This window comes from Ixodes scapularis, unplaced genomic scaffold (genome assembly GCF_016920785.2).
Source record: "Ixodes scapularis isolate PalLabHiFi unplaced genomic scaffold, ASM1692078v2 PGA_scaffold2__306_contigs__length_199485367, whole genome shotgun sequence".
Lineage (NCBI taxonomy): Eukaryota > Metazoa > Arthropoda > Arachnida > Ixodida > Ixodidae > Ixodes > Ixodes scapularis.
Window position 1 is genome coordinate 199,364,414 of NW_024609857.1, and position 21,858 is coordinate 199,386,271.

The window sequence follows — 21,858 nt, forward strand, 5'->3', positions numbered from 1 at the left end:
ACTCTTTGATCTTTTGAGTCATGTCAATGTTGGTGACGCCATCCTAAAAGGTGTGAAAATGGCCTATACGGACTGTACAACAAGGCTTATAGTGAACAAAGAGCTCAGTTCTGTTATTAACGTACGAGAGTCGGTACGACAAGGTTGCCCTATGTCTCCCCTTTTGTTTGACTTGTATTTAGAGCTTTTCTGTTTAAGCGTAAAAAATAGTCAACGTGTCCGAGGTTTCCAATTTTATAATGCAGAAGTAAAAATAATGAGTTACGCCGATGACATTGCTGTTTTTTGTAGGGACAAAGAAAGCGTTACCGGTCATAACTTTGGCTAAAAGGTTTTGCCACGCTACTGGTGCTGTTATAAACTGGGAAAAGTGCCGTGGTTTCTGGCATGGTGCTTGGGCCACTACACCCTCAGATTTTGAGGGTGTATGCTGGGACCCAGTGCCGTGCAAGTACCTCGGGGTGCCATTGCAAAGTTTCCGCAATAGCCAAACGTACTGGTCGGGTGTCGCTATCGACCTGGACAGGCGTGCTTCTCGTCGGAAGCAACGCGAGCTGTCCATTTTTGCCCAAGCGACTATTTGTAACGTTTTTCTGATTGCGAAGCTCTGGTATGTTCTTCAGGTCATCCATTGTGCGCGAACTAATGTTCAAACATTTCATCGAATTTTCGCCACGTTTATTTGGAACTCGAAGTATGAGCCGATGAGACGAGACAATCTTTTCCATCGAGTTTGTAACGGTGGCGTGGGGCTTTCCCACCTTTTTGTCAAGCAGCTTGTGTCACGCTTCTTTTTTTTTTTTTGAGAGACCAAGAGCACCCGTTCATTCGCACACTGATTCAAACAAAAGTGTCAGCACATTTGCCATCTTTTCTTGTTTCTTCCCATGGCGGCGAGCCAACAAGAATCACTGGTTTTTTTAAAGAAGTTGTTGACACGATGGGGTTTCTGACAGCACGTTTTTCTTTGAATTACCTTTGTGATGTCAGTAAAAAAGCGTTCTGTCGCGATTTAGTTGTGAGTGTTTTCCCCATGCCCTTGTATCGAGGTGTGTCCCAACATGGCAACGATGTGCTTAGACGTGTAAAAAGGATGTGTGTTCCCGCGGCTGTTAAGACTTTCTTTTATAAATTACACACGAATACCTTGCCAGTTAAGGTTTGGCTTAAAGAACGAGGGATCTATGTGCCATGGTCGGTAAATTGCCTTCTATGTAAAAAACCTGAGACTATTGAACATGTGTTTATTTTTTGTTGGGACGCGGTATTTTTCTGGGATGTCCTCCAACGCACTCTAAAGAAAGAATTACCTGTAACCCCCACAGGGATACGTTTCCTTAGTGTGGATAATGATAATGAAGTTCCTTATGACATGATTATGTTGTTAGCTTTGTGCAGCATTTGGAGATCACGTATGGCTGTTGGACATGCTGACCTCGACGCAAAAAAAAAAAAGTGGCATAGCGTAGGGGTTAGCGTGTCCGCTTCCTACGCAAGTGGACGTAGATTCGAATCGCGGTGATCCTACCTTTTTTTTTTTTTCTTTTTTTTTTTCTTGAACGTTGTTTTGACGAGGCATTTGGAGATGTTTACATTTTTTTTTTTGCGATGAACACTAAAAAAAAAAAAAAAACACCGAATGTTGTCGACGAAACTTCGCAGACTTCGCAGATCGGGGACAGCGGGGCTTGGGTTGCCGGCCGGACGCCGCGAAGCGGCGTGTACTGGTTAACTTTTCTAATTAGCAGCCGCATACTGTCGCCGCGAAGCGGCGTGAACGCAGGCGGGGGGCTGGGTTAACTAGAGCCCCTCTATATGGCAGCATAGCCGCCAGAGTAGCGACACGACGCAAAATTATCTAGATACACGACGTCAGAAGCGCCTATAGTGATCTCCATTTTGGGCCTGGGAGGTTTCTATGGTAACCGCACTGCTAGCGACGCCGGGCGGCGACCTTTATCTAGTTGATATCTCCATTCGTTAATTGAAAAGTGGTAGAAGACATGGCGGTACGGCACGGGCCTCTGGAGGAGCGGTGCCTCTTTCTTTTGTGAAATTAGACGATTTGCAGCGTGCAGGAGAGACGACGACGAAGTGATCTGGGCCGGACGCATCTCGCATCAGCTCCGTGAACTTTTCAAGCTTTCAGCGAACCTCTGGAGTATAGTTCCAAATCTTCACCACCAACATGCGGTGGAACGCGAGAGAAACCCCCGGACACCAAATTCTTGGGTGAGCGGGCTGTTTTTTTCTCAAGATTTCACCGTTTTTCTCGATGAAACAAGGCGCCGCCTTGCTCAGCCTCGCGCGCCATCAAAAGACAAATGGAGGGCGGCCGTAGCTGCCGCACCGACGACAAGATGGACACTCGAAGCTTCGAAATACCTCTTTTGACTCCCGGAAACGGAGTCGTCGAGGTAGAAGGAGAAGAATACACTCCGGAGGAGTTTCACTCTGCCGGGGGAGGTTGGATGCCGGTCTTACTCAAGGCCCGAGCAGAAAAGAAAGCGCTAAGCCTAACGTCCGGTTCCCAGCCAAACCGCACTCTTGGTAGGAACAACGGGCGGGACGGCCGAGCTCGAATCAAGAAGGCGCCAAGGCCTCCGAAGCTTCCGGAAGACGATGCGAAAATCGTTTTTCGACTTCGGGGAGGACTAGACGTGCGGAAATAAGACAGAGTCTTGGTCCAACGCAGCATTCAACGCGCGGCGCAGCTCTCATCGGAGAACGCAGGACACGACGCTTTTCGCTTCAACGAGGAACAAAATACGCTCATCGTGAGCACCCCGGCACTCGAAAACGCCGTCAAATACGGAGGAGTGCACTCTATAAGCCTCAAGGGACAAACCTACGAGGTTGTAGCGTACGCAATACCGCCAGACGACACCATAAAGGGCGTAATTCACGGGATACCGGACGAAGACTCCGAGCAAGACGTTCTAAACAACCTACACTGTAAAAAATTTTCACCCCATTTTACGGGCAAAAGTTGCCGGTTCAATATTGCCGGTATGATTTGCCGTAATCTAGAAACGGGACTGTCTGTAAAACCAAGGCATATAATTCCGTAAAATGACGAAACGTCCGTAGTTCACTTTACAGACAGTTATCCGTTTTCCATTTTACGGGTAAAAGTTGCCGGTTCAATATTGCCGGTATGGTTTGCCGTAATCTAGAAACGGGAACGTCCGTAAAAACAAGGCATATAATTTCGTAGAATGACGGAACGTCTGTAGCCCACATTACGGACAGCTATCCGTAGGAAATGTGAAAGCTGTCCGCACTAAATACCGAAGGACTATACCTTTCCGCCTTATAAGGCCAAAGCCTCGAGCCATCCGTACCACCTGCACCTCCGATACTTCAGGCGACTCACCTGGCAGAGCTCTAGATCTGCCAGGGGTGTCACCTGACTTATCAGAGGTGCAGGACTGGCGCGGATGACTCGTCGCTTTGGCCTTATATAATTCGGAAAGGTATAGTCCTTCGGTATTTAGTGCGGACAGCTTTCACATTTCCTATGGATAGCTGTCCGTAATGTGGGCTACAGAAATTTCGCCATTCTACAAAATTATATGCCTTGTTTTTACGGAGAGTCCAGTTCAAAAAGACGTAAATGTCAAGTGTTTCATTATTTAGTGCAAAAAGCTTTCATATTCAAGCAAGCCTAAGTCACATGAAGCTTTTGGGGTAGATTGGTATGGAGAGTTCATAGCTCCGTCATTGTAGATATGAACTTGAATAATCTTTCATCCTCAGCCAAAAAGTTCATGTTTTGCAAAAGAGAAAGAGCACACAACCTGTACTTCTCACTGCCAGGATTTTGTTTGTGTGAGCTCAGCTGTTCCTATAGATGACAGCTCAACAAACGAACCAATTAAGAAGTTTCGCCACAATACCTTTATTGGAAGAAGGCATGCCTCGCTTTAGCTTTGGAGAAAATTTACATTATAGTTGTCCTTGTGCTGGCCATTTAGATGCCCCTCCATGTTTGTGCTTGAAGTTGTCATTCAATTGAAGACCTCCTCGGTATCTTCATGGTGCATGTAAGGGCAGCTTGAAATAAAGAGCAGAAGAGAATTTGCATTCAAACACAATCGCAACAAATTGTATATGACATGCATGGTTAAAGTAAGTAAGCAACGTGCTTACCAACTAGCCTAGCTCCTACTAAACATGACATATAAAATAAACCCCCCATAAATTGAACCAAAGTAAAAATTTGCAATGATTTGAATACCAAACATATCAAGTGCTTGAGAAATAGAACTAGCCAATTAAAATTACACAACTATTCAGTGATGTTAAGCATATTGGATTGAGCCAGATCTCCCTTAGTATATACAGTAGGCTCGCGATATAAGCACATTGGATTAAGCCAGATCTCCCTTAGTATATACAGTAGGCTCGCGATATAAGCACATTGGATTGAGCCAGATCTCCCTTAGTATATACAGTAGGCTCGCGATAATTCAAACTCGGATATTTAATACTTCTGGTTAAGTCAAACAAATTTCAAAACTTTGGTTGACCCGCTACGTTTTCAATGTATTTATAAGCCGCTTAACTCGAACATTGTTTTCGTGTAATTCATACTTTTTGTTCTCGCAGCACCATTGAGCGCACTTCTTTCGGAGCACCGGTGCGCTGCGGAAAAGCAACACCCGTGGAGCTTGCTTCCGCTGGTGTTGCTTTTCCGCAGTGCACCGGTGCTTGGTAAGAAGTTTGTTTAACGGGGTTAAAGCAGAGCAGAACCGTGTATACACTGTTTTACAAAAAGAGTGCGAGAGATAAAAGGGGAAAGGGCTACCGGCGCTTTCCCCCTTGCTGGAGCGTTAAAGACAGTGAAAGCCCCAGATGAGAGGCTTTGCCAGTGTTCGGTGTAAGCATTGCCCGAACTTCGTTCGTGTTTTGTTCTCTGTTTTAAACTCCCAAACTTAATTAGAGCCACGGGCTTCGATGGCAACAGTTCCCCGGTCATCAAGACACCATTGCTCAGTTATACGGTGCACGAATAACGACAGAAAGCGTCGAATACTGTCCGAGAGCCTGTGTAGCTTGCACGAAATCCGGCAAGGCGAGTGCTGCTGCAGTGTCTTTAAGCTCCATCGCTTTTCACATGACCCCGATTTCCGGCAGTAGTGGCTTGCGTCCCTAAATCGAAAAGACTTTTCCCCAACGCCATCCTCTTGACTGTGCTCGGAACATTTAGTGAATGGAGTGGGCATCACATTTAACGCTGTACCGTCGATGAACACGGGGTGCGCTCGCAAGGTGTGTGCAAGTTTTCTCCTGATATTTGCTTTCAGCTTGGAACATTTTGGAACTGAATTTATTTTAATATAGATATTTCGAAGTGGTGACATTGACTCAATTTTATTATCTACAGCACTTAGTTGAAGGCTGATTTTCGTCGCCAGGTGTGGCTGGCGATTGTCAAAAAGTTAGTTCTATTGCTTTGCCTGAATCCCAATCTCCTGCGCAATACCAGAGAGCCATGAGCCCATGCTGACCGTCACAATGCGACTAGATTCTTCTTATTTTCAAAATTAGTACATAATGTAGCTGGAAAGAAACCTTCAATTTCTGTTGCTTAAAGTTGAAACATGCTCATGCATCACTGTTTATAAACATAGAAACATGCTCATGCATCGGTGTTTATAAACATTTTATTTGAGGATCCCGTGCCAACGAGTGTGTCTTTTGTCGAGAACTGAAAACAGCAAAGTCGAGATGGGCCTTTTGCCGGAGCGAGTCGGTCAATGATTCAACGATTCGAAATTGATGCATGAGCATATTTCAACTTTCAGCAACAGAAATTGAAGGCTTCTTTCCGGCTACATTATGTACTGATTTTTAGAATAAGTATCTAGTCGCATTGTGACGGTCAACATAGGTTCATGGCTCTCTGGTATTGCTCAGGTGATCGTGATTCAGGAAGACCAATAGAACAAGCTTTTCGACAATTTTCAGCCACACCCGGCGGCAGAAATGAGCCTTCAACTCAGCGTTGTTGATAAAATTGAGTCATTGTCAACACTTTGAAATATCAATATTAAGATAAATTCAGTTAGAAAATGTTACAACCTGAAACAGCCATTATCTCGAGAAAACTTGCACGCACCTTGCGATCGTACCCCATGTTCATCGACGGTACAGCGTTAAGTTCGGTGTGCGCTCCATTCACAAAATGTTACGAGCACGGTCGAGAGGATAGCGTTGGAGAAAAGTCTTTTCAGTTTACAGAAGCAAACCACTGCCACCGGAGATTGGTGTCATGTAGAAACAGCCGCACTCACCTTGCCGGATTCCGTGCAAGATACATAGGTCCTCAGACTGTATTCAACGCTTTCTGTCGTTATTCGTGTACCCTAAAACCGAGCAATGGTGTCCCGATGACCGAGGGACTGTCGCCATCGATGCTTGTTGCTTGAATTAAGTTTGGGAGTTTAGAACAGAGAAGAAAGCGCAAACGAAGTTAGGGCAATGCAGATGCCTAACACCGGGATGCAAATAGAGGGCTTGACAAGATCTCTTGGCCAACCAGAAGCCGAAAAGAATCTTCTAGCCGTGGTTTGGGATTGGAGGGCAATGTTAAAGAGCACCTCATGTTTAAGAGAAAAAAAAAAAGCCGCTCACCTGATGTGCATTTCTGGAAACAGGCTTTGACTAGCAATAAAGTATTGCCTCAGGAATGAAGTGCTGCTTCAGTAATGGTTCCTGCACAAACAATTCAAGTGTAAGAACACAAGCCCCAAAATTTTCTTGCCATCCTCCTCCGTCTACTTTTTTGTGCATCTAATTAATTTCATCCCTTGGCAAATCCTAAAGATTTCGAAGTGCTTATCCTACGTCTTTCTCTTAGAGCCTAGTTCATGTTGCAGAAACTTGGCTGAGTGGATAAGCTGGAGCGTTCATTGTTCATTGAGACATTTTTTCTTTCACCCGATCCTGTTCTTGAAAGCAGAAAATCCTCTCCCTTGACCACGGTCATTAAGGACTTTTTACAGATCATACATAGGAGGTTGGCATTGCCAAGACAAACTCATGTCTTTACTTTGAGCATGGAATAAATGTATGCCTGATCTACGGAAAGTTCCTGTTATACCAAGGCTCGTACTATTCCGTTGTCAAAGGAGCAGGCATTGTTCATAAAAACTTCGCTTCATTACATTGTTTCAGAGAACAATTGTTATTTTTTTAATAGGGATCAATTAATCATATTAGGACAATTGTCAAATAATGGCAGATTCACGCGATGGATTGAATCGCAATTTTCATCCGTGGACCGTTTGTCACGTTACCATCATGTCGGCTATTCCTCCGATTTGCACCTCGTCAGCAGACGCCCAGACTTAAGGGCAAAGTGCCCTTCCATGCCCAGATTTTTAGCGGGTGAGTAAAGGCCCGTTCACACTCTTGCGACCGAGTTAGACCGAGAGAGACCAGACCGGTTTTTAAGCCTCTTGCGACTTCTTAGGTCCAACTCCGCTGCATCGCATTCGGTCCTAAGAAGTCGCAAAAGGCTTAAAAACCGGTCTGGTCTCTCTTGGTCGAAGTCAGTCGCAAGAGTGTGAACAGGCCTTAACAGTAAAAGCGTTTACGGTAGAACACCAACAGCAGAGCAATATTTTTGGTTTTCGAATGAGCCAAACAAAGATAGTGCACTGTACTTTGTCCATTCGCTGTTTCATTTTGTCGAATCATTCTTATTTTCCACTTGTGAAAGAAGCTGCAAGAACTTTGCCCAGCCGACAAGCCGCAAGTTCTGGTACTCCTCAGGGTTGGTGTCAAGAAGCTTCAGTGAAAACTTGCCTAGCAAGCTGCAAGCTTCCCTGCATGTCCACCCAGTTTTCAACCCAGCCAAGACCTTTCTTACGGCTGTAGTGTGCTGAAGAGTGGTGCACAAGCAAGCAGTGCGTGAAGGTATTTCCAAATGCCCCTCCGCAACACCAGGACTTCATCACTTAGACGCTGAAGCCTCCTGGAGCAAGACGATACTTGTGTCATATGGTTAGTAAAGCTAGTAGCGCTTCACGCTAAGCCTGTCATGATGCTTTCTCTTGCTCGGTATATAACAGCAGCACACAATACTTTTTCATAATAGCACAGTGATCGTAGTCGCAAACATCACTTCTGACCTTGGAAAACTGTGCCACAGTGCGATGTTGGCATTTTGCGGAAATGCAGGGCCAGGAATAGGTTCAGTTTGTCCTCGCTGTCATCTGCTCGTCTCCTCCGTATGGATGTGCTTGGAGGACTGATGTTCCGTGGACGTCTTGTCACTTGATCAATTTATCTGCGGATAAGTTCATGTGAATCGGCAATAAGTGGACAGCGGAGTCTGCGGTGACTTAAAGGGGTTATAACACGAAAATTAAACGGATCTATTATTCTTGAAATGGATTGCTCATAGACTACATAGTATATATACCAAGTTACGCAATTTTAGAGCTCTGGTAATTGCACTATTCAATTTACGAATTTGTATCATTTTCATCTGGCGACCAGGCAACACTGCCCAAGTTAGTCACATCATGGTGCCCATAAAGCATGTGACCATGAACGCTCTTTCATTCTAGGGGCCCCCATGATCGCCCAAGCTCTCCTCGCCGCGGTACGATCAAAACCGCTCGCGCAACTCGGTAACCCAAATGCTTTTCTCGCTCTCGCCGCCGGCCCGTTGACCTTCCACCCTGCATGCGCCTGCGAGATATTCCCAGGCGACAGTGACCACAACGAGTTCGTCCGTAACTCGCCGTCACTGGAGTTTGTCGCCAGCGGATCGCAGTCAAAATGAACAGCTTTCAACATCTCTTGATAGCAATTATGCTCATCGCTGCTGCAATCAATGTCGAACATTTTGACAAGGCGAGCGATGTCGTAGACGTAATCATCACAAACCGCATGCTCGAAACGTGGAAGGTAAACGAGAAAACTGAAGCTCGAGACGCCAAAATAGCCAAATTTGTCAGTGCGTGCAAGGAGACATCGCGCTGGAGGCTGGCTACAAAGCCAGCCTCCAGTTCTGCTTGGATCCGCCCCTCCAAGGGATTCACATTTAAGTGGATTTATCCACGAAGCTATTGCGCCATTCTCAAAACAAATCTAGCAGGGTTACAGGAACATACAATGGGTCCTAGCAGTATAGCTATCTTATATTGTATTTTTGGCATGTCATTTCACGCCAAACATTTTTGTTGACGTTGCCTGCACGTCATAAAAGTGTGTCTCGTATCCAATTAGACATTGTCGAAGGAACGAGGAAACTGCATAATAATGTCGCACACTGTTTACCTTAACCGTTTCTTTTTTCTTCAGTTTTTGATCCTAAGTTGTTTTTTTTATATTTATTGCACGTACAGCCCAAGCTGCACATGTCTCCACAATCAGTCGCCATCCTTAAAAATGTGTACAATAAAAAAAATACATGCTGCCATCTCTGAGCAGCACCGCAAACTATGCTCGGAACAAGCCTGGGATGTCCAAAAAGAGCCAAGGGGCGAGGTATAGTGCGCGGATGAGCTACACCCATCCTAATTGGTTTAGGAACAACCCTAGGTGGACGAGCGAGGCTCGTCCAAAATGGGTTAAGGTGCACCAACACCTTCCACGTTGTTGAATCTTATGTAGTAGTATATGATCCTAAATTACCAGACTAGGTTACAGAAAGTAAAGAGTAAGAGGAGGACGGGACGTCATACCTTTTCATGTTCTCATTTTTTCGCCAGTCCTGTATTAAAAGGTTTTCATAGTAAAAGTGACGGTTGTATTTTATCTACCCTTTTGTTTCTCGCAATCTCCTGTTTACCAACTCAACCAGCAAAGTAATGCCCCCCCCCCCCCCCCCAACACACATCCAACCCACAATAGATATCTTTGGATACAAGATGCCATGAATGTGCTGTGCATGTGAACCAAGCTGAAGGCAAATTTGCGGTGTGAGGGAATAAAGAGTTACAAAACTGACAAACATGGCAGTAGCATACTTTTCACTTTTGCACATGTACAAGAACCGCTAATTTCTATTAGAAAAGCGGAAAAGCCCAAGGCTATCAGGTTACTCACCGACAGCAACTACCAGGAAGAGAAAGGGGGGGGGGGGTCATGATTGTGAGGGCAGCTGGTCTGTAATGCTTGTGCTTTCCTGAAAGTTGCAAGTAAGACTTTTAAAGAAAAATGACCCAAACTATTGCAACAAAATATTCTTTCATTTCTCATACCAAAAAGGTTGGCATGAGGAACTTTGCCCAACTGACACGACGCACAATCTGGTACTCATCTGCGTCGAAAAGCTTCTGTAAAGACGCGTCTACCACGCCGCAATCACTTTGAATCTCCAATCAAGCTTTCACCCAGCAAGCCCTTTCTTGTGGCTGTGGTGTACTGAAAGCGCAAGTGCAAAGTGAGTGAAGGCACCTCCAAATGCCACTTAGCGGGCCCAGGACTTCACCGCCTCCACGTCTAAGTCTCCTCGAGCAGAACCATGCTTCTGTCTCTGCCATGGTTTGGTTTAGTAAGGCTAGTGGCGCTTCGCACTAAGCCTATCATGGTGTTATGTCTCACTCCGCACGTAACAGTGGCACACAGTTCTTGTTCAAAGCAGCAAATGTCGATTTCGATCTTGGACAACAGTGCCACAGTGTGGTCACAAACATGTTCGGCTCGTCCTGGCTGTCATTTGCGTGTCTGCTCCTTCGTGTGGATGCGCTTGGGAGACGGACGAACCGCGGACATGATCAATCCGTCTGTGGATCAGTTCGTCGTGTGAATCAGCCATCAATGAAGAGTGCTGTTCATTTTGAACTTGATATAAATAGCCCTTTTGCAAAATCCCCCAAGCACGAAGATTTGTGCGAGACTGTCCCTCGCCTAGCCGCTCTGCCTTGAGATTGCATTGCCTTGTCGCTTGCCTCCTCTTAATCCTCTGTTTTTCGATTCCATTACCTGTCCTTATCTATTCCAATGTATATTTTATTGCTTCTAAGCATAGGCGTAGACTTCGGGGGGGGCATCGAGGCTCGTGCCCCCCCTGGTGAGATCCGCGAGGGGGAGAGGGGGGCAGGGCAGGGCCTTACCCTCGGGCCCTGCCCTGCCCCCCTAAGATACAGCGGTGTGCTGTATCTTAGTTAAGTAAGCGGCAGTCGAAGGCATACGCTACAGTGCGAGTAAATGGAGCGAGCGTGGGTGGCCAAATCACAGCGCGCTCGGCTCTCGCATCACGATAGTTGATTCAGAGCTGTGCCTATCCCTATGACATGTGCGCGGCTGTTCATAAACGGCTCCTCTCGACTGTACGCGGGTCTAATTGAACCAACACAAACAGCTAACAGTGCGATAGGAATCTGTAGCAATGGTAGTACTCATACCGGGAAACGACGCGCGAAGCGGCGTGTTGTCCGTCGGCACTCCCATCGAAAAAGGCAAAATAAAGACACAAATACTATATATATACAAAAAATATTGTGCACAGAAGAGAATAGAAACCCTTGGAAGCGATAAAAAATACACTGGAATAGATAAAAATATGTAATGGAATCGAAAAACAGGATTAAGAGAAGGCAAGCGACAAGGCAATGCGATCTCAAGGCAGAGCGGCCAGGCGAGGACAATCTCTCCCACAATTCCTCGCGGGCGGGCCGGGGCGCTCGGGAAAATAGCGAATCGTCTATTAACTGAGCAGCACCTTTCTGTAGGATGGCTAACCCAACCTAAAACCCCTGGATATGTTTGTGTTAGTTTCCTAAGTGGTGTCAAAGTGCCAGTGCACGAGGCCCGTGCAGCACTTGGACGCAAATGGAAGTGTAGCCCTGAAATGAAAGGCATTTGGAAGTGAGTTGCATGTGTCTCGCGTTCATACAATTCAAGCTGAACCGTATGTATGCGATTTAGCGAGCGACGGCAATGAGCGATGGAGAGCTCTCATTGCTCGGTTTTTGGATTTCTAGAAAGCTTTGCTCATCGCCTCGGTCGCTTGCTCCCGTCGCTTTCATGTGGCTTGCCTCGTCGTGCAGCTGATCGAGCGATAGCAAAAAGGGTCGCCATCACTTTTCTAGTTGCTCGCTAAATTGCTTACATGCGTTTTATGCTTTATAGTTGTTGGCACTTGCCAAAATGTGAAGCATGCATTTTATTCAGGGCTTTGCCCTTGCTGACTCTCAGACTGCTGGGATAACTTTGGGTTCCAGTGAAATACGACCACGTGATTTCTCCCTTTGCTTATGAGCTGAGGAGAAAGTAGTTTAAAAGACTTTTTTTTTCTGTTTCTTTTGACACTAGTCAATGCGCGTTTTTTTTTTTTCTCTCTCCTAATCTTTACAGTGAAGTACTGCCAGAGGGTTAGTAAATAAGTGCACCATACACAGAATTTTTTTTATAAGAAGTCAGTGCCCCAGTTGAGAGAGAACTCGTTTATACTCTTCGCAAGCAACATCATCAATAGGTTGTATTCGTGAAGCGGTGCATGCTGGGACCAGCGCCATCTTGCCGTCCTCGGGAGCAGACAGTCGCACAGTCGCGTACGGACAACCGCATCCTACCTTTTCAAACTTCAGGCGAAGCCGCAGCCGCGCTTTCTGCCTCGGGTATGGTGTCGTGTGTGGTGGTAGGTTGCCACAACAAGACGCAATCGTCAAAGAAGAAGAAAGAGTGCAAGGTCGCAGACGCTCGGTTCTTTAAAATACCGAAGGTACGGACTCGTGAATGCGACACGACGCGAACACTGTCCGCGAGGAGACAGCGAGAATGGTTGAAACGCATCAACAGAAAAGACCTGGACGCTAGCCTGGAGTCTTTACTAGGTGCACCACGCAGTAGCGATGCACGACTGCACACCGGTACGATGTTTGGGTCCTGCAGCACGAGCTTTCCACGTGCTCCGATCTAAGACGCGCTAGGCCACCATCATCTCCTTCGCGCTATCACTATCACTGGCTACTACACGCTCCTGAAACAGACCGTTTCGCCGTTTCAAACGAAATTAAGCGAAGATACGCGTCCGCAAAAACATGAAAACTTAGGCTCACCTTCGAGACGATGATCACGCTGTCCGCGTTCGCTGCTTTCATTGCCGGCTCCTGGACCCATCCGCTCGTAAGGTAATTATGGGCGTCTAATGATTTGTACGCTTTTAGCTGCTTGCGCGTCACGAAACTTGTCTTGAGGATCAGGTAGTTGTGTATGTCGCCCATTTCTACCTGCGGCCATAGGTTGCTGTTCCGGACTAGGTCCATCGGCGGCAGCGCGAACGGATCCGCGCCGCACATTTTAACCTTTTCCTCGTAACGTGTGCGTTCCCGTCCGCTTAAACTTAGGCCGTATAAACCCAGCGGTGGACAACCACTTGAAGAAGACATCTTCACGTTAGCGGGCGAGCAAACACCATAAATACGTCGCACTGCAACGGTGCGTGCGTAACGCGACCGTCACCTGTCGCTGGGCGCTACGGGAGTGCGCGCGCGGCTGTCTGCTCTCGAGGACGGCAAGATGGCGCTGGTCCCAGCATGCACCGCTTCACGAATACAACCTATACAGACCTTACTTCTAAAGGTGCACGTCACGCAATGTTTCGAGTAGTTTCCGAGGACGAAAATCGAACTTGAATCTAACCTCGCACAGTGGAAGCGAATACAAGCGCCATCACACTAACGGGTACCTTTAACAGTCATGGGTTCCGCAAAACACACCGCCTAGCTGTCTGGTACCAAGCCGCCACCCGATTTGCAGAAATCAAGCTCCCTGATACACTCACCAAGTGTCTCGCTTGGCCCCCCTTGCCTCCGGTGGGACCTTTGCCTTTGGTTGCGTTCCCGCAATCTGAGTGCCCGTGCAGTGACAGGTCGGTTCCGTGGCTTCCTTGGCAAAAGCTCGAGGGTCATCCAATGCGGAAAGCACCTGTGCGACAAGGAACCGCACACGTTCGCTTTCACGCCGACTGCACACAAAAGGATCACGTTATAAACGCTCCGAACAGAAAGGACTCAAAAAGTAAAACGAGTGAGCGAGCACTCACCAATTAGACTCATATCCACAGCTGGTTTTATGGGCACGCCGGCACCTAGGACACTTCCTTTTTCCAAGAACGTTCTTCGATGTTTGTTCCTAAAGTCTGAAAGCGCCCGAAAGTTGCGAAAGTTTTGAAACTCGCTTCGTTTTTGAAAGTTTTTGCGTTTTGTTACGATGGCGATGGCGATGCGGCGACGCTCGTTGGTTTCGAGTTCCGACCAAGTTTATTTGACGCAACGTGAATTTGCTTGTTTTATTCGACTTAAATTAAAACTTTAAGATATAAAAAAATTGTTTTAAGATTTATAAAATTGTTTGTAATAAAGCATGTCGAAGCGCAATGTGTACTAAACTGGAGCTTGGCTTCGTCAGCTTCGTTTCAATTTGACATGGCGGCGACCACTATTGTGCCGTGTACCGTGCTCGACCTATTTACTGTGCATTGGTTGTCCTGTTATCCACCTCTTGCGATCCTCATCAGCCCCAAGCATGCTGTCTAAGTATTGTGTCCTCGCCGGAAAGAATATCCATTCTTCTTGGAAGCGTTGCTCGAATGTCGTCGGCACCCACGAACCGACTCGGCAAGCCTCACGTCGTTGCTTGGTTCCTCCGCGTTTCCGGCGATGGATCCCCCAGCCCTGGCCTCAGCCCTACAGGACGTAGCCGGTGAAAAACAATCTACGACAACGCGGTGTCTTTGGAATGCGATTGCTACGATCAGTGGCTCTTAAAACCTCAGTAGCCCCCCTTCAATAGTGAACTCTGCGATGTGAGCGCCCTTACCTTCAGTGTCCGGAGACTGCTGCAAACCTCCGACGAGAGCGGACGTCTTCTCCGGGCTCCGCAAAGCCCAGAGAACTGTACGCGACTGTACGTGATCCTGGTATAAACATCGCCGCGCTCCGTCGGCCCGCCGCAGCACGTCCGCCGAGAGATCGGTTCGCTCGAGTCTTGTTCTGCGAGCGGCACGCCCGTTTCTGCTTCGAATATGGCTACAGCCGACATCGCCGCTTCGCAGCTCACCAATATCTCTGCGTCCATCCTGAGACAGGACATGAAAATCTCTCTAGAGCGAGACGACCAAGGTGGGAAATGGATCACCCCTGGAAAGCGCCGCAAATCTCGTCTTCCGGCCGACTTTGACCCCAAACTTCACGTAGTTATAGTGCATCTCCCAGTCCGTCCTGCTGGCGCAGCTGCGCTGCCTCTTGACAGTTTGCCGGCGTTCTTGCAAGCCGCACAGCTCCTTGCTCATACATGTACCGACGTGTCGCTCCACCTCCGGCAAAATAACCGTCATCCGCACCCATCACGAAGCGATCGTCAACTGGCTACTTCGCATCACCAATATCACCTTACAAAACATTTCCCCTCCCGTCCACTCCTTCCTACCCCCGACGAGATCATCAATGATCTGGAGTCTTATCAAGGTGACATCCTTCACGCAAGGCGAGTAGGCACAGCAGGCTCAGCCATCATCACCTTCATCGGAACCCATGTCCCTTACACAGTGTACTACCGCCGCCTTGAATTTCGCTGCCGTCCCCACAAACCTCGAGCCCATCATTGCAACAGCTGTGTCGAGTATGGACACCGCACTCTGGCCTGCCCGGGCAACCAGCGACGCTGCCCCCCGTGTTCCACCACCCTGGCCCGCCCAGACGAACCCCAACCCTGTACTCCCTGGTTTGCGTTGCTTCAACTCGCAGTGTGGTTCTCAAGCAGGGCACTTGGTCCCGAATAAGCTGCTGCACCTTCACTCACTCCATGAGACGCATCCCTGAACAGTTCTAGCGGCATGTAAAGCGTGGATGCAGGATTCGGTTTATGGCAGTCACCTTGACAATTGCTGCAGTGGAGCACACTGCTTACAGAAAGGATCGTGCTAAGAACTGTAGGGGTGTGCTGGTCATGGTACCTTTTCTACTACTCTTTTGGCGACGCCACGACCTGGAGCTGGAGCTGGAACCTCTCACAAGCATGGCAAGGGGCTGCTATACTGTGCATGCTACCTGGCTTCCGTGAAAGCTGAGTCCTATGACCTGCCCAGCGAGCCACTGGTGCTCATTAACACGATTTAATTAAATGTGTGCTTACTAGACGTCTTCAAGTTGAGTCGCTCGGAGTGCAGTGTATACCATGGAACCATTTCCAGTGGCCCCAAATACTCGACAGTTCGACGGTACAGTGTGCTCAGTCCACTTGTTCTCAACATGTTTATTAATTGTGATCCCTGCAATCAACTCCACTGCTGTTACGAACGACCTGATACTGGTGCCGCTTATCAGGTGGCCCAAGAAACCACCAGGGTTTGCAGAACAACATCGACAAGGTCTACTATAAACAGCCAGCTATGCTTCTTCGCACAGCCTGACGACAGTTTTGTTCAAAACGTGTGGAACACTGGGTTTTGTACTTAGCGTGTCCAGTAGACCAGGCCATAACAGACTTACGTGCCTTTCACCAGTGGCGTACCAACTTGGTTTTGAGTGGGGGGGGGGGGGGGCAAACTAAACCCCCTTCCCCTCCCCTCCTCCCCCCCCCCCCCCCCCCGGGACCGAGGAGCGGTGCCCTTGGTATCCCTTGGGCGCTGCCAGCCAGTGTTTGCCCTGCCCAGTGGTGGCTGTTTTAGGGGGGGGGGGGGCAAAACACATGACTTGCTCCCCCCCCCCCACTCTAAGAACTGGGGGATAAGCGCCCCCCTTGACCACCCGGTTGGTACGCCCATGCCTTTCACAGCCCTGGTCCTGCCACACCTAAAGTATTGCAGCTCCATATGAGACTCCTGTGAGGTTGATCTTGTAAGATCAGTTGAAAGTGTTCATCGAAGGGCAACTATACACTATTCTTCGGCAGCCAAGCTCACTCCGGATCACTCACTGCTTTGACATTGGCTAGAATTCTGGCCCTTCAATGGACGACCAGAGTTGATCTCAAGTGTGGCCCTCCAGCGGGTTGTCTTATTATGCCTCCTAAACAGCGTTGTGGAACTGCAAGTTCATGAGACAGCACTGAAGGGAGTTGTTTGCAAGAATTGGGCTGGTGCCTTTCAACCGTTTCGTACTGTAGAGCAACAGCCTTCCTTCTTGGTGTGGTCTTCACTGTTCTGGCAATCCCTTTATTTGCACTCACGCAGAACCCCCCTAACAATCATCACAAGCTCGAAAACATCTGTAGACAGGAAACTCGCTACCTTCACTCCCACTGGGGTAGAGCAGTGCCTATGTGCTTTAACGTGAATTGCAGACTTTTACTTGATTTCTATTTTGTGTTTCCCCCCACTTTTATTTGTTCCTTTTGCAGGGTACTGCGGGTTTCTTGGTATAGTCTTTGGCCTCTTTACTATAACGAATTGCTCTTAGCAGGATTAGACGATAAAAGCACTTCTAACGCTTTTATCCTCTAATATGGTACTCTTTGGCACACAACTGTACTATTTTATTCAACCTAACGAAAAACGGGTTTTATGTCCGTTAAGTAAGAAACGGACACATTGTCCGTCAGAATTACGACAAATTGTTTGTAAAATTACGGAAATTTTTTACAGTGTAGTCACGGCGAGGAACCCAAACGTGCTCCACGCCAGACGGATGGGCCGTTCCAAGCCGGCGGTGGTACTTTTCAAGGGCCAGAAGGTGCCGTTCTGGATCATGTACGGCAACGTGGAGTACAAGTGCAACCTGTACAAGAAAAAGATCGAAGTATGCGGTACGTGCGGCGGAGTCGGACATCGGTCCGACGTGTGTCCGCGACCGAAAGAGCAACGGTGCAAGGTTTGCAACACTCTAAACCCGACAGACGGCCACGCGTGCTCGCCGTCGTGCGGCATCTGCGGCAAGGCTCATCCCACGGGTGACACACGATGCAAGCAGCGTTTCAAGACGCCGTACATCCTGCAACAGCGGCAGTGGGAGAAGAAGAAGAAACAAGAGGAGAGCAGGTTCAAGGAAGAGGACTTCCCGCCGTTTCCGAAAGGACGGTCGCGGTCGCGTTCGCGGTCACGGAGCCGAGCATCCGTGCGGTCAACCTCGCGGCAGCGGTCCGGCTCGCGGCGGAGATCGAAGTCCAGGAGGAGGTCCAGCTCCCGACAGCGAGTCAGCTGGGCCGGGGTGACCGACCGCAAGGCCTCGGAAAAGAAGAGCAAGGAGGCCAAACGCAGAACGACAAGTTAGACGAGATCCTTGTCATGATGCGACAACTCCAGGAAGAAAACAAGGCTCTACGCGTGATGGTAGAGAAGACCGAGAAGGAGAACGCATGGCTGAGGACACAGCTTCAGCAGAAAAGCAACGAGACGGAGAAGGAACCGGAGAAGGCTTCGCCACCCGCGAAGAGGAAGATGGTCGTAAGACCGGGGCAAGAGACGGTCGCATTGGATAAGGCCGAGGCGCCGCTGCAACAGGGAGTTAACAAGCAGGTGGTCGAGCTGATGTGCAACCCCGAGTGGCTGACGCAGCTGGCTAGGCACATGGAACAACTACGTACGGCACAAGTCGTTAGAAACCAAGATGGTGAGCAGTAAAATGTACATAATTTGGCAGTGGAATTGCCGCGGGTTTGGCAAAAAGAGGGGCAACCTACAGCAATACGTGAATAACAAGGACGAAAAGGAACGACCGGATTTGATTGCCTTACAAGAGGCGAAACAACTGGCCAAACTGTCGGGTTACAAGTCCTACGGCATGGATACCAAGGAAAAGACGCAAGTGGTCGCGTTGGTCAAAAGGAACATACCGGTCGTCGTTCATGACACAGGCGTTTCAACAGTAGAACACGTGCTAATCGAGATAATCTCGGGGAAGAAGAAAGACCAGCGCAGCCTCTTCGTGCTGAACATCTACAGCAGCCCGGCGAAACGGCACAGATTCGCTTCCCCCTTCCAAGCGACCCTGAACATCGCCAGACGCCAGATACTGGTCGTGGTTGGGGACTTCAACGCCCAACATCCGGACTGGGGATACAAGATCGAACGACCCATGGGCCGAAAACTTGGGATCGACGCTCACGAATGCGGACTATCCCTGATCACCGATCCGGATCATCCGACAAGGAGAGGAGCCGCCCGACAACAAGACACTACGCCAGACCTTACGTTTGTGCGCTATGCAAAGGATGCAGAGTGGACAAACACGTGGGAAGACCTGGGTAGCGACCACTATGTGCTAAAGATAACGATCCGCGCGGGCCCTGGAAAGCCGCGGGGCAGAAAGTGCAAGATCACGGAATGGGATAAGTTCCGAAAGCTTATGGGCGAATACGAGACGGAAGACGTCACAAACATGGGCGAGTGGATGGAATGCCTGCTGGCGGCTGCCGAGCGGACGACCAAGGTGATTCCGGAAGAAGCGGACGTGGCCGCTGCGGATAGCCGACTCTTACACTTATGGGAGGCTAAGGCTAGTCTGCAGAAGCGGCAGCGTACGCAACGTAACAATCGGAACCTTCGAAGAAAGATCGCTGAACTCAGCAGAACGATCGAGACGTACGCTGACCAGGTTACGCGTCAACAGTGGCAGGATACCTGCGAAGGGTTCGACGGTCAGCCCAATGTACCCAAAACTTGGAACATACTGCGGCACCTACTGGATCCGGACGGTTGTAAGACGGCTCAGCGTAGCAAGATGTGCGAGATCATTTGAAGTCACAAGGGTGACGAGGACGACCTAGTAGAGGAGATCCGTAAGCGATATATTGGTGACAACCCGCCGAGAACACCCACGACATACGGCGGTGCAGACAACGAGGTGCTAGACGCGGACATTTCTGAGTTTGAAGTTGCCGAGACACTGCGCAACTTGAAGACCAAGTCTGCTCCGGGACCGGACGGTGTCACCAACAAGATGCTGCGGAACCTGAGCAACGAAGCCATAACCGGCATCACAAAGTACATCAACGAGCGCTGGAGACAAGGCCAGCTACCACGGCAGTGGAAAACGGCCAAAGTGGTCCTGATCCCGAAACCAAGCAAGAAGCCTCAGCTCGACGCTCTGCGCCCAATCTCGCTCACGTCCTGCGTGGGCAAGATAATGGAGCACGTCGTTCTACGGAGAATCAACGACTTCACAGAGAGGAACCAATTGTTCCCTCACACCATAATTGGATTCCGGCCACACTTGTCTACCCAAGACGTGATGCTGAGGCTCAAGCACCAAATCATAGATGGCGAAAAAAGCTCTCATCTCGACACTAGGGTGATCCTGGGCCTCGACCTTACGAAGGCCTTTGATACTATTAGGCATGATGCGGTCCTTGAGAACCTGGAGAAGCTGGGCGTAGGGCGACGCACGTTCAACTACATTCAAGACTTCCTCAGCGATCGGACGGCGCAAATCTCCATCGGTGGCGTCACGTCCGACGACATCAATCTAGGCGGGCGAGGCACACCTCAGGGCTCAGTCCTGTCGCCATATCTATTTAACGTGGCGATGATTGAGTTGCCTGCGAAGCTCAGCAAGATCGAGGGGCTGCACCACAGTATATACGCAGATGACATCACGCTCTGGATGACCGGCGGCTGTGACGGGTTCATCCAAGACACGCTACAAGAAGCGATACGGACGATTGAGGAGTACGTCACTCCGAGGGGCCTAACTTGCTCTCCACAAAAGTCGGAGCTCCTCCTCCTCAAACCTGTTCGGTCCCGCCAGCTGCCGTCGGACATCGCGCTCTACTCGCAAGGACTGCGTATCCCGTCGGTGAAGAGCATTCGCATCCTGGGTCTGCGGGTCCAGGCGGATGGCAACAACTACGAGATGATCGAATCGCTCAAGGCGGCAACTTACCAGATCACCCGGCTTATTTCACGCATCTCAGGCCGTCACTTCGGAATGAGGGAAGGAAATCTTGTACGCCTCGTCCGCGCTTTCGTCGTGAGCCGGCTGGCATACGTCCTTCCCTTCCTACGGCTCGGGGTGGCGGAGAAAGCCAAACTTGACTGTTTGATTAGGAAGGCCTACAAGCGAGCACTTGGCATCCCGGATTCTACGTCAAACGAAAAGCTGGCGGCGCTGGGCCTACATAACACCGTGGAAGAGGTCGTCGAGGCGCAACGGACGTCTCAGCTCGAACGGCTAACAAAGAGCGCGACCGGGCGTCACATTCTCGAAAGCCTGGGCATCCGCTACGAAAGACAAACGGGCGAGAAAATAGACGTGCCGAGACGGGTCCGGGAGAAGCTTACCATCCCAAACCTGCCACGTCACATGCACCCCGTGCACCATGTGGAGCGACGAACGGCGAGAGCCAAGGCCCTTCGAAGACTCCTAGAGAAGGAAGAGGGCGTCTACTACACGGACGCTGCGAGGTACGACAGGGATGCCATGGCCGCAGCCGTGGTTGACAAGCAAGGGAAGATCGTTGCGAGCTGCAGTGTCCGGACGACAGAACCGGAGGTAGCCGAGGAAGTGGCCATCGCTCTGGCACTCAAGCTGCAAGACGCTAAAATCATTGTCAGCGATTCACAGATGGCGATTCGCCAATACGCCAAGGGACGGATCTCGCCGGTTACGCTTCGAGTACTAGGTGATCCTGAAAAGACTGCGAAGGTGAAGCTGATCTGGACTCCAGCACACTCGTCGCTCCCCGGCAACGAGGAGGCTCACAACGCGGCCCGAGGTCTCACTCGCCGGGCCGGAGCAACGTCGGACCCCTCCATCGAATCGTCGACGGGTGGCGACAGACTGGTTACGTTCCGAGACATCCTCGATCATTACGCCGGCGAAAGGATGCGCTACCCTCCGGCGCATCCCTCGCTGGACAAAAGACAAGCGGTAGCTTGGCGGCACCTATCATAGTCCTGCCCAGCTCAGCGGATGGTATCCGGATCGCTACAAGGGAGACTGCCAGCTATGTGGT

The 21,858-nt window shown here is 49.4% G+C and overlaps 1 protein-coding gene across 1 annotated transcript; it reads left to right on the forward strand.

Moving 5' to 3' along the window:
- Window positions 1–20,831: 20,831 nt before the first annotated feature.
- Window positions 20,832–21,593, forward strand: LOC121836690 (the record flags this gene model as incomplete). Its single annotated transcript, XM_042291653.1, has 1 exon — window positions 20,832–21,593. A coding segment is annotated over exon 1 (762 nt), but the record flags the coding sequence as incomplete, so codon positions are not given.
- Between the last annotated feature and the right edge of the window lie 265 nt (window positions 21,594–21,858).